This window comes from Cebus imitator, unplaced genomic scaffold, assembly GCF_001604975.1.
Source record: "Cebus imitator isolate Cc_AM_T3 unplaced genomic scaffold, Cebus_imitator-1.0 Scaffold744, whole genome shotgun sequence".
NCBI lineage: Eukaryota > Metazoa > Chordata > Mammalia > Primates > Cebidae > Cebus > Cebus imitator.
The window spans coordinates 225780-239399 of NW_016108059.1; the positions used below are offsets into that span (position 1 = coordinate 225780).

Below are 13620 nucleotides of genomic sequence, written 5' to 3' on the forward strand. Positions count from 1 at the left end.
TAACAGTAATCAAAAAAAAAAAAAAACTAAACCCTGAAACATCAAGAAAGTATCAATTACATTCATTATACTTTAACAAGAAATTATACACTTTAAACTGTTATAATACAATTATAAAATGTAAATACATGTTTTTGAACTGCAAAAAAGCTGTGTAAGCAGCTTAAAGAGCAGGCCTCAGAAATTTGGACAATTAACCTAGAAATTAAATTATATGAATCACATCACAGAATGCTAGTACAGAAAGAAGCCACTTTTGGAACACCACAACTCTGTGATTCTTTCTCTCTATTCAGAGAACTTACCACTCAGAAACCTGAAACATCATTCTCCTATGAACACAGATTTTTATTAACACTTACAAAGCAACTCCGAACTTAACCCTCAAATCCTGGTTTCTTTCTTCTTGAATAACCAATGAAAATTTAAAAATAAAAGACTTGATTTTTATTTAAAGACTACCCACCAAAGATAAATATACATTATTTACTTAGTATCAAATGACTTCAACAAGAGACATAAAGGGGAAAAAAAGTCATCCAAAGGAAGATAATGAGGTTCAAGGCAGCTGACAAAAGTCTTTAAAAAGATATTAGAAAGTAGACACATGGTCAGATCTGACACAAAAATAACAATATGACAACGCTAAAGAAAGTTTTCATGGAAGGACACTATGGAAATCCACATCTGTAACACAAAGCTTTATCAAGACTGCATCTTGGACAGAGACTTATACAGATACAAGAAAGGTATAAATGCCTTCTAAACATAAATGACCTAGTTAAAATCAATAGATACTACAAGAATAAAATGCTAATTTCTATTATGTGATTTTACAATACTCTTCCATATTATTGTATTAGGAACATCTTTTTCCTTTTTAAGCCTAATATAAGTGTCAGTCTCCAAAAAGGAAAAATACTTACAAACACATATAATGTTTCTTTGACCAAATACTCTATTTTGAAAAATTCATGTGAGCAAGAAGTCCTTGAGTGCCTAAGAATGAACGAATGGATGGAAAGATGGATGGAAAGATGGAATAAATAAGGCTTTAAAAGTAATCACCAGCCGGGCGTGGTGGCTCATGCCTGTAATCCCAACACTTTGGAAGGCCAAGGCAGGTGGATCACGAGGTCAAGAGATCGAAACCATCCTGGCCAACATGGTGAAACCCCGTCTCTATTAAAAAAAAAAAAAAATACAAAAATTAACTGGGCGTGGTGGCGCACACCTGTAGTCCCAGCTACTTGGGAGGCTGAGGCAGGAGAATTGCATGAACCCAGGAGGCGGAGATTGCAGTGAGCCAAGATCGCGCCACTGCACTCCAGCCTGGTGCCTGGAGACAGAGTGAGACTCTGTCTAAAAAAAAAAAAAAAAAAAAGTAATCATCAAGATCCAGGCAAAGCAGGGAATGCATAAATAATATATGCACAAATTAAAATCACATTAAAAGGTCAGGTTTTTTCTGCTCCTTTTCCTTCTTTATCTCTTCCTGACTCCTCACAAGACCAAGTACTATAAACTTAAAAAACCACTGTCTTCCATCTCCAAAGGCATCCCAATTTACCAAATTAAAGCTTTAATTCCTTAGCATCCAAATTGATATTATCTTAGCTTACTCTTAATTTTTTAAGTAGGAATTCATGTAATCTTGGGAACAAAATTTTTTATCTGTTAATATTACCCATCTACTCCTGAGTTTTACCTGAAAACTGAGAAGTAGGGTGTTTATAAATGGGGAAAAGTAAATATTAAACATTTGCTATTTGCTATACTTGCCAAAGAAATAAATTTTTGTTTTATTCCTGAAAGAGGAGTAAAGAGAGATTATCACAATAGTTAAATCTCATTTCCCAGGTACTGAGGACTTTTCCTAACAACGACAAACATATCACACTCACTTCACCATTTCTACAAATAGAATGCTGTTACATTTACCATTGTTCAGATAAAGAACATTAGGCCCTAAGGAAGCTGTGACTTCATGTCTCACAATAAAACAGTGGTGAACCTTTGTTAGTTATAAAATAGTCTGTTAACTCCCATAAAATGAAAATTTCTCACAGATACTGCACATGTAAATAAATACAAGTGTGCCTAGTTTTAACAGAAGTCACAATCCTAAAAGCTTTATAGCTACCCAATCATATTTTTAAATCTATTAGGAACGTCAGCTATTGAAGGCTATCACCTGGAAATATTATCTGAATAAAACTTGTGTTTTATAATTTTAAATATTTGATACTTTTCTTAAAAAAAAAAAAAAGAAAAAGAAAATTGACATTTTTCAGGCATTTCAGATGCCTGAAAAAAAAAATGCCATAAGCCTACAGTCAGATGGGCTGTCAGGAAAAATGCCACATCCTATTCAGTTATGATTGAGAGGCAGTCCCTACTGGATAGGGACATGCTCTATGCAGTAGCTAAGGCTGGGGAGAATGGTTAGAGAAAAAGCTAAGAATAGGGTAAGATCAGGAGCTGAAAGTTGAATTAGATGACTTCCAAGATTCAGTCCAAATATGTGATTGTATATTGGAAGGTACTTTTGAGCAGCAGTGATGGATATGTACTGATTGGTTCACATTTCTGTCTATCTGTTGTGAGATGTCTAATAGTATTTGAAAGCAGAATATCTAAAAGCAGATAATTAAGTTTGTACTTCCTCTGTGATGAACACTGACTGTGGCAAATATAATCTAGAATTGACTTTTTAAGAAACACACAAAATTCAATAGGAAAGAATATGATATCATAGAAAGAACCTCAAACCCTATCTCACAGCATATAAAAAAATCAATTCTGATGGGCCACAGACATAAAAGTAAACACTAAAACCATAAAGCTTCTAGAAGAAAGCATAAAATGTAACGAAGGTATAGATTTGTTTACCTTACCACATAAAGGTAAAGATTTGTTAGAATTCAAAAGGCAATAACTATAAAAAAAAAACTGACAAACTAGACTTTATAAATATTTAATAGTTCTGCTCATCAAAAGATACCATTAAGAAAATGAATAGGCAAGCAAAGACTGGAAAAAATTATTCACAATGCATATATATGACAAAATAATTCTACCCAGAATATATAAAGAACTCATTAACAATAAAATTAACAATAAAATAACACACACTTCTCAAAAGAAGATATACAAATAGCCAATACATACATGAAACAGATCTCAGAAACAATAATCACAAGGAATTAAAAGACCACCCCCTAGTCACTAGAATGGCTACAATGAAAAAGACTGAGAACACTAAATGTTGTCAAGAATATAAAACAAAATTTTCATTCATTGCTGGTGGAAATAAAAAAAAAAGGTACAAACACTCCCGAGAACAGACAGGCAATTTCTTATAAAGTTAAATAACACCTACTATTGGGCCAAACTGAAAAATATGCCCACAAAAAGATTTGTAAGAATATTATAAAAGTTTTATTCATAAGTCAAAAACTCAATCAAACGTCCATCAACATTTGACCGAGTAAGCAGTTTGTGCAATGGAATTTTACCTAACATTAAAAAAGAATAAACTGCTGATACTGGCAACAACATAGATGAATCTTACAGACATTACACCAACCAAAAGAAGTTGGATGGTTCCATGTATATGAAGTAATAGAATTAGCAAAACTCATCTGTTGTGATAGAAATCAGATCGGTGGTTGCTTCTAGAAAAGAAGGGGAATGCCTAAGATGGGTAAAATAGAAGTCTATAGGATGATAGTTTTCTAAATCTTGAAAGTGCTATGGGTTACATAGTGTCCATATTCATCAATACTCACAAATTATATAATCAAATATATATTTTACCCATTATAAATTTTAAATAAAAATTTCAAATAAAAAAAGAACTCAAATAAAATAAGAATTACAAATGTTATAATTCTAGTAGACTTGCTTTATAAAGTGGTACCACTTGGCAATCTGCAACTACTTTCTGAGAATCCTCAGCTTTTAAAAACAAGTAAATATGAGTAGTGATAGCCAGATTTCTCACTGTTGGTTAACAAAAAAGATACAAATATGGAAAAGGAATGGGAATTACAAATATAGAAAAGGAAAATACTATTTTGTACTGACAGACTGAAATTAGAAGTGTATCAGTATAAACTCAAAGTTTTTAATAGATATTGTGTGTGTATATATTATATACATATATAGGCATATTTCTATGTGTGTATGTGTATACATATATGCACAAACACTTCCTAGTTCTGCTGCACAAAGGGCCTAGCAGTAACAACATACCACTGCTAATGAGCATATTCAGTGGCCAAATCTTGGTTTCTAAATACCATTAACCGATAAAAGGATTCAGAACTTCTTGGAGAAAAGGATTGATTATGGGGCTTCAGAAGAGAATCTGCAAGATGAGTTTGTTTATAAGAACTTGCTGCACCAGAAAGTAATAAAGTACTCAAAGAATCATGAGAACGTGTTAAAAGGACAGAGTAGCCAGCTTGAAGGTGCAGCCAGTGGTAAAATCTGGAACCCTTTGGATATCAAATAAATAATGATAATGCATTCAATACATTACATTAAATAAGAATAAGTTTATATAGACGTAAGTCAATAACTGAGGTAAAAAGGAAAGCTTCTGCTTATATTAGAATATCAACTGACAAATAAGGAAATGTAAATATAAGAAATAATGGAGTTAGAAAATCAACAATGGATGCTAAATCTAGAGGGTAAAAATCTGATGAGGAACAACATATTTACATAATCCCAAAATCTAACTTCAAAATACTTTTTAATTACAAAGGGAAAATAAGAAACTTTTCTGTAGAGAAATTTGGCAGATAATCACCCAAGCAAGTGACCCAACATGATGCACAATGAACGTCTCATTTCTATTATATTTGGACTCAAAATGCCTACCCAAATCTAGTCAAAGAGAAATGACAGACCCAAACTGGAGATATCCTATAAAAATAGCCTGTGCTCCTAAAAAATATTAGGGTCATGAGCCATAAAGAACGACTGGGGAACTTTTCCAGATGAAAATGATTGAAGGGATATGATAAATAAATGGACCTGGGTGAAAGAAAAAAGCTACAAAAAAAATTCTGTGACATTGATACTGTTTTATTCTTTTTGCCAGTAAGAAACCCCCTAAAAAGGTTAAACTTGTGCAGAGTCACAGTTAGCATACACATAAGCCAGCTCTGCCCACCTCTAAGGTATATGCTCTTAGCATTACACTTATTAGGCTAATTGCTATTTCTGTGGCTAGCCATATTGGAGAGCTATAGTCTCAATCCAAAATTTCCACATGCACGAAATTCAGTTAAAATTTGGTATTCTCTTACATTTTGTAAGAGAAATAATTAAAAGCATCTCCAAAACTGTAACCAAAGTTGGACATTTCAAGTTACATAAAAAAAAAAAAAAAAAAAAAACACAGAAAATGGAAGTATAGCTGTCATTCATTTACTCTATAATAACTTACTTTCAAAGAGTTTTATTAAAAAATAAATGAAAGTAAACTCTAGGTAGATGTGATAAATGAAAATTATAATAAAAGCTATTGTAATATGCAAAAACTGAACCATAACAAATAAAAACACACAGTGTTAGCATAGCTGCTGAATTCAAGCTTCCATACTTACAAAAGGTACACATACCTTTTCCTAAATGTGTGTTTATGCTCATATATCTAGCTGTTCCTGTAAGGCTCTTGTGTTCTCTGTATGGTATGTGTTTCTTTGTCTCTGGATCAATATATTCCTTTGCCAAACCAAAATCTATAATATGAATAACTTGCTGGGTTTTGTTTCCTGGTCGTCCTATTAAGAAGTTCTCGGGTTTTACATCTCTGTATATCAAGTTCTTTGAATGGACATATTCCATGCGAGAAATCTTGATTTAAAAAAAAAAAGAGAGAAGTTTTATTTTGGGCTTAGACTAGCCTAAGCAAGTATGATAAAAGCAAGACAGAACTTTCACAATGAAAACATACAAAAGAAATAAATCAGAAATTGTTTCAACCCTTTAAAAGTAAGATAATGTGTCACCATGTTGTTCTTCAAATACGCATATCGAATTACAATTTAAAACCTTTGCTTTTACTATTATGGTCACTGAGAAACAAGAGTATTTGAATTTTATGAATTCCTTTCATATCAGTAAGCCTGATTCAATCAACACTTTCAGAGGATGTTACTTCATAAAATCAAAAAGCCATATTAATACAAGACCTTGAACTCAAAAGTATAAGCAGATATGTGCAAAGTGTTGCAATATAGTCTTCCTTATCAGTTCAATAATCAAGCAATTTTACAATTATATTAAAGAAATTTAAGAGTCTAAACTATTAAATAAAAACAACAACACTAACAGTATCTTTTTCTTTTCATAACACATTTCCTTTACTTTCTCCTAGGTATTAAACATTTAAAAATGATTAATCTTAAAGCTAGGAAAGTCTGGAATCCAACTCTAATATTAATAATCTAGTTCATTTTTATTAATTATTTCACAGATTTTCAATGTTCACTCTACAAACTATCCTAAAACAGAATATTACAAATAAGAACATAAAATTGCTCCATTTAGTGATAATCATGGTTAACAATGCAATGTAAACATATGGTTACACAGGTCATTCTAGTTTGTTTAATAAACTTTGCATCACATAATATACAATATTCTATGTATATATATTCTTAATGATATAAGCATTTAACATCATAAAATATTCTGTTTTGTTCGGAGAGAACTGTTGTTTGGTTTTTGGTGGCTTTCTTTTTTTTTTTTGAGACAAGGTCCCATTCTGCCACCCAGGCTGGACCACATAGCTCACTGCAGCTTCCACTTTCAACCTCCAGGCTCAAGCAATCCTCTTGCCTCAATTTCCTCAGCAGCTGGGACTACACAAGCACACCACAACACATGGCTTATTTTTTATGTTTTGTAGAGACAGAATCACACTATGTTGCCCAGGTTGATCTTTAACTCCTGGGCTCAAGTGATCCTCTCGCTTCAGGATCCCAAAGTGCTGGGACAACAGGCACGAGCCACCACACCTAGCCTATGAATCATCCTTTAATATGTACTTTTTAATAGCTGCATATTTTCCTCTGGCTGTTAATTTATTCAACTAGCCCTGTTATTTCTGCACATTTGGGTTGCTTGCCATTTTTTAATTATAAACATCCTTTCATATAAAGCTTTAAGTACCTATGAATACATCCATAGGATAAATCTGTAGAAGTTAATGAGTCAATGAATAAAAACAATTTTAAGACTTCTGCAGCACCCTTCTATTGGCATTTATTTCAAAACTGCTTTAAAATCACTCTCGAATTATTATCCCATAGATTCCCTGAAGTCTAAGTAATTTATCAAGACATGCTCATTAGTTTGCTTCTTGTTTTTCGAGGTCATAAAGTTTATTACCAAAATTAAGATTTCATGTTTCTCTGTCTGGGTGCAGTGGCTCACGCCCATCTGTGATCCCAGTACTTTGGGAGGCTGAGGCAAGTGGATTACGAGGTCAGGAGATCGAGATCATCCTGGCTAACACAGTGAAACTCTGACTCTACTAAAAATACAAAAAATTAGCTGAGCGTGGTGGCACGCACCTGTGATCCCAGCTACTCAGGAGGCTGAGGCAGGAGAATCATTTGAACCGGGAGGCAGAGGCTGCAGTGAGCCGAGATCGTGCCACTGCACTCCAACCTGGGTGACACAGAGAGACTCTGTCTTAAAAAAAAAAAAAAGGAATCCATAAAGAATCCATGTTTCTGAGGATTCTCTTTTGAAGTATTCATCTTTTATATGAAAAAACTGCTAGCAAAAACAACTTAATTCTCAAACTGAGCATTCTCATCTTAATGCAGTTAACATATCAGTTTTTATACAACTAAAATACACTTGACTCAGTTATTTTAAGTTACATGGATCCCAGAAAGAAAGACAATATGAAAAGTAGAAACATCTGTATTAGGTCAAATGCTCTGTAAGACAATATCACAGAACTTTAAAGATGAATTTGTGACCAACAACCATGCACTTGTTACAATGTCAAATACCCTATTTTGCTTACCAGTTGTATAGCTATCATGAGAACTGTTTTAAGAGAAAATGTTCTGTCACACAAGTCAAACAAGTCTTCCAAACTAGGTCCCAGCAGTTCCAGCACCATAGCATTGTATTTACCACAAGGGCCAAAATAGTAAACTTGAGGTATGCCATCTGGGGGAATAAGAAATAGTCATTAAATAATTTCATTATCCTAAATACTAAGGTTTTCCTCCTAAAAATTGATATTTAAAATTTTATACTTTCAAGAACTAATGCAGTACTATTACTTTTCCCAGGTACATACTTTTCTTGACCAAACCTCCCCACCTCCCAATATCTTCTCTCTGATGTTCACATGATACCCTAGATACACCTCTGTTGCAGCTACATAAACTGAATTACATTATAAACAGTACTTCATTGTTTCTCTCTATCACACCTTACTACTGAACAAAAGCTGGGCTTTTTTGCTTTATATTTCAATGGCCTGGAGAAAGACTTAGCACATAGGAAAGATTCCAGTTCTATGGAACAAGAGACACTACTGGGTTTAATAACCTTGTGGTAGGCATACTGCTAAGATCACCCCTCACCCCCAAGATTCTCACCCTCTGGTAGATAAACCTTATATAAACCTCTCCCCTTGAATGTGGGCAGGATTCCTGGGATCTCACTATTGTGACTAGGCTAACTTACATTGCAGATGTAATTAAATCTCCTATCGGTTGACTTTAAGTTGATCAAAAGGAAGAGAGAGTATTCCTGGTCAGCCTGATCTACTCAGGTGAGCCAAAAGAAGGTCTAGAAGTCAGAGATATTGGAAGCAGCAGAGAACTCTCCTGTTGGCCTTAAAGAAGCAAACCACCAAGCCATGGAGGGAGCCACATGCCAGATAAGAATCCTCCAGGAAGTAAGGGCCTCAGTTCTATTGCCATGAGGAATTGAATTCTGGCAAGAACCAATAAACTTGGAAGAGAGCACTGAGGCTCATGTAGATTGTAGTCCAGGCTTACACCTTAATTTCCACGTGGTAAGACTCTAAACAGAAGACGCAGCAAAGCCATGCCTGTATTCCTGACCCACAGAAATTGTGAAATAATAGTCTTTCATTTTAAGCCAGTAAGATCTAGTAATAATTCATTATGCAGCCATACAAAATAATACAGACTCCAAATATGAAGTCTGAATGCCTGGAAGTCATCTGTATTTTATTTTCAGAGCTAACAGATTCCCAATAAACTAAAATATAAGGGATCAATTTCCTTTATGTGGAAGTTGTCAAAATCAAAATGGAGTCACTTGTGTTAAAGCCCTGACAGACAGATCTAGGGAGAGAGCTGAAAGGAGGGTTCTTACACATATATATGCCTGATAACAAGAATTATCACAAAAGTGTAAAAACCACAACCTGGAACAAAAGCCACTGCAACCTTACAAAAAATTACTCTGTGAGGATATCTGTCCAGCAACTGCCTGTCCAATCTTGGACTGATGCCATTCTTGTTAATGATCCTTGTAGCCAAGGAGAATTGTCTCAGAACAACTTATGTGACCCTCCCCATTTTTCTTTTAAAAACTCTTGTCTTCCTTTACCTCCCTGAATATACTCACATATATTCCCATTGTGATGTCCACTCCTAAATATCATTTTTAGAGTTTCCCTATTATTTAGTTTGACACTTAACACTGCATTTATGTATCTATTAGCATGAAAAAATGAACTTCTTCCACCACAAATGTCTCAAGTTTTACTTCCAAGTGATTTTTTTTTTCAGTATATTGAAAGGGAAAACCTAATAAAAACTTCTCATTCTTTTTAATAAAAAGTTTTTAAATATAATATTTAAAAAATAAATTCTTTTGAATAAAGTTTTTAAAATGTATTTAAATATAATAATTATTTACCCTATTATTCTGAATATAAATTATTATAGAACAGAAAACACTGAACTAAAAACCAAGACAACTACATTCTTAGTCTAACCTAATATTCCTCAGCTGTATGGCTAGCTTGTCATTCAACCTCTCAAGTGGGCCTCAGTTTACTTATCTATAACAATATTAGTGATTTAGATAAGACAAGTATTTCTCAGATATGAATATGAATGAGGGAGCAGAACATCTGCAGGTGGGAATGGAAGATAGTGTAATCACTGTAGTCCCAGCTACTTGGGAGGCTGAGGCAGGAGAATCACTTGAACCCAGGAGACAGAGGTTACAGTGAACAGAGATGGTGCCACTGCACTCCAGCCTGGGTGACAGAGCAAGACTCTGTCAAAAAAAAAAAAAAAAAAAAAGGAAAGAAAAGAAACAGTGTAATCAAAGCAGGAATGGGTACAAATTGAAACTACATACATGATGCCCTCCCCAGAAACAGAGATTCTGACACACTCCAATGTGTATATGTCAGCACCCCCTGCAAACACGCATCACACACACTTGTCTCATCTTCTCTTGCTACTGGGAATCACTCTAAAGCCACTCCTACCAAGCTGCTCTTATATGTATCTGTTATATCTACCCTTCACATGTGTAAAGGTGGAGAAAAGGTTCAGAAACAGGGAATGAGAGGCTTAAGTTTATTCCAATTCTAAAATCCTGCTTTTACAATTCTATATACATTAAGAAGCTAGAGAGGCAATTAAGATTTACAAACAGCCCTCAGCTACCACAACATTAACAGCTCTCAGCTACTAGGCTTTTAAAATTCTTTCCATAATGTTTTTTCCCCCTCTATGCCACTGAAAGTTAATTTACATCCTCTCAATTTAACAATCTCTAATAACTTATTCTACTCCAGTTTGTTATTTCTGATATGTAGGGTGCATGGAGGTTACATCAAATCTTGTTAGAACTATATGCAAAATGTAAAAATAAAAAGGTTTTGAACTTCTTCAATGAAAGGATTGTCAAAAGGCTTCTCTACTTCCTTCTGAATCACCATCTATATTCCCAATAGTTAACGTTGTTGAGATATGACTTCTGAATAAGACAGATAGCAGTATGTTTTAGTTTATAAAATGACTGGTTTTTTCCAAATGCTTTTAACAGTTTCCAAAACAGGAAAACCATTAAAGGAATTTCACTGTCTTATTCAATTGAACAAATACTTACTGAACATATACTATATCTTTACGGGACTGGGTTAGGCATTATGAATACAAAAGTGAACGACACAGCATGCTAGGGATGCTTTAACCCAGGAATACAAGGTTGGGTTAATATTCAAAAATCCACCAATGTAACTCACCATAATAATAGAATAAATGGCAAAAACCATAAGATCATCTTAATGGGTGCTAAGAAAGCATTTGACATAGCACTCAAAAATCTGGAATAGAGGGTTCCTAAATCTGATAAAAGGAATCTAGGAAAAACTACCAGCTAACATCACATTTAATGGTGAAAGACTAAATGCTTTCCATTAACTACTGAGAGCACGACAAGAAAATCCAATTTTAACTTTTCTACTCAAGACTGCAATGAAGCAAAATAAATAAATAAAAAGCATTTTCAATAATGAATGAATGTACTCTACTATTTCAAGAAAAACTGACATCAATAATAAAGGTTTCAAGCAACTGGAATTTTGTAAAAAATTTTTATATGCTATGATGACCTTGACAGTTTTCTAATACTTAAAAACTTGTTCTGATGAAATTGTGGTAATATTAGCTACTATGATTTAATTTTGGGTAGTGAAATGTGTCAGTACTTGAAATACATGCATAACTCAATGAACCAGTGTTCTCCCAAGGACAATGCATGTAGTTACAAAATCACACATGGGTAAATGGTTCAAAGTACAATGGATTTTAATGTACGAGAGTAGAAAAAGGTTTTTGACATGATTTCTATACTCTACATTGTAACTGACCTTTAAGAAACAATCGCTTGTCAAATTCTGGTGTAGATTAACTTTGTTAATCTTGACTAATTAATTTTTTAATTATGGATATGTCAAAGGCATATTCATAATTAAAAAATTAATTAGTCAAGATTAACTAAGTTGTGGGTTAAAACATTGATGAGAATAGAAAGTAGTAGGTTTTTGGAGGAAAATTACCCTAACCTTTTATTTTTGAAGGAAAATTACCCTATCATTTTGCTTTTAGAGAAAAATTACCCTATCCTTTACAAAGTAAGCATACATATACATACAGTGATGTTCAAGCTTCGTTGTTTGTTACAGTTGCAAAAAGAACTGGCAGCTACCTAAAAATCCATCAACTCTAGGCTAATTAAACAAATTATTAGCTTGGTGCAACTGTAATTGCAGTTTTTGCATTGTTGGAATTTTCTGTTTGATACTGGAATACATTCTTAAACGTCATCAGGTTACACATCATTTTAATGCATGTTTTTCGTTTTATGTATTTTTGGTAATGACTTACTACTTGCTGTTTATTTTATATTTATTTTAGACTATGGAATGAGCGATTTTCTTGATTCAAGTTCAAAAATGGTTCATAAAGCAGCGGAAACAACATGCAACATCAATGATGCATTTGGCCCAGGAACTAACTAACATACAGTGAAGTGGTGGTTCAAGAAGTTTTGCAAAGGAGACAAGAACCTTGAAGATGAGCAGCATAGTGGCTGGCCATTGGAAGTTGACAACAACCAACTGAGAGCAATCATCAAAGCTGATCCTCTTAAAGTTACACAAGAAGTTGCCAAAGAATACGTCAACCATTCCATGGTAGTTCAGCATTTGAAGCAAATTGGAAAGGTGAAAAAGCTCGATTAGTGAGTCCCTCATGAGGTGAGCAAAAATTTTTTAAAAATCCATCATTTTGAAGTGTCATCTTCTCTTATTCTATGCAATAACAAGGAACCATTTCTTGACTGGATTGTGATGTGAGACAAAATGTGGATTTTATATGACAACTGGTGATGTAACCAGCCCAGTGGTTGGATGGAGAAGCAGCTCCAAATCACTTCCCAGAGCCAAACTTGCACCAAAAGAAGGTCACAGTCACTCTCTGATGGTCGGCTGTGGTCTGCTACATTACAGCTTTCTGAATCCCAGCGAAACCATTACATCTGAGAAGTATGCTCAGCAAACTGACGAGATACAATAAAAACTGCAATGCCTGCAGCTGGCACTGGTCAACAGAAAGGGCCCAATTCTTCTCCACCACAACACCAACCACACACTGCACAACCAACACTTCAAAAGTTGAACAAATTGGGCTATGCAGTTTTGCCTCCTCCACCATATTCACCTGACCTCTCGGCAACCAACTACTACTTCTTCAAGCATCTCAACAACTTTTTGCAGGGAAAACGTTTCCACAACCAGCAGGATGCAGTAAAAATGCCGTCCAAGAGTTCATCAAATCCCAAAGCACAGATTTTTATGCTACACAAATAAACTTATTTCTTGGTAGCAAAAATGTGTTGGCTGTAATGGGTCCTATTTTGATTAATAAAGATGTGTTTGAGCCTAGTCATAATGATTTAAAATTCACAGCCCAAAACTGCAATTATGTTTGCACCAACCTAATTATGTCATACCGATTCTATGGAATATAATACAGCCTTCAACTATTTTTGGAGATAACTATGAAAGACAAACTT

At 34.2% G+C, this 13620-nt stretch overlaps 1 protein-coding gene across 9 annotated transcripts in view; it reads right to left on the minus strand.

Moving 5' to 3' along the window:
• The window catches only part of CSNK1G3 (casein kinase 1 gamma 3), a 105226-nt gene that overhangs the window by 36946 nt on the left and 54660 nt on the right, over positions 1–13620 (minus strand). For all 9 annotated transcript variants that reach the window (XM_017519436.2, XM_017519434.2, XM_017519432.2 and 6 more), the window contains 2 exons: positions 8060–8208; positions 5637–5871 (listed from right to left, as the gene is read on the minus strand). In XM_017519436.2, the coding sequence (XP_017374925.1) occupies positions 5637–5871; positions 8060–8208 (384 nt within the window). The remainder of the gene's footprint in view (positions 1–5636; positions 5872–8059; positions 8209–13620) is intronic.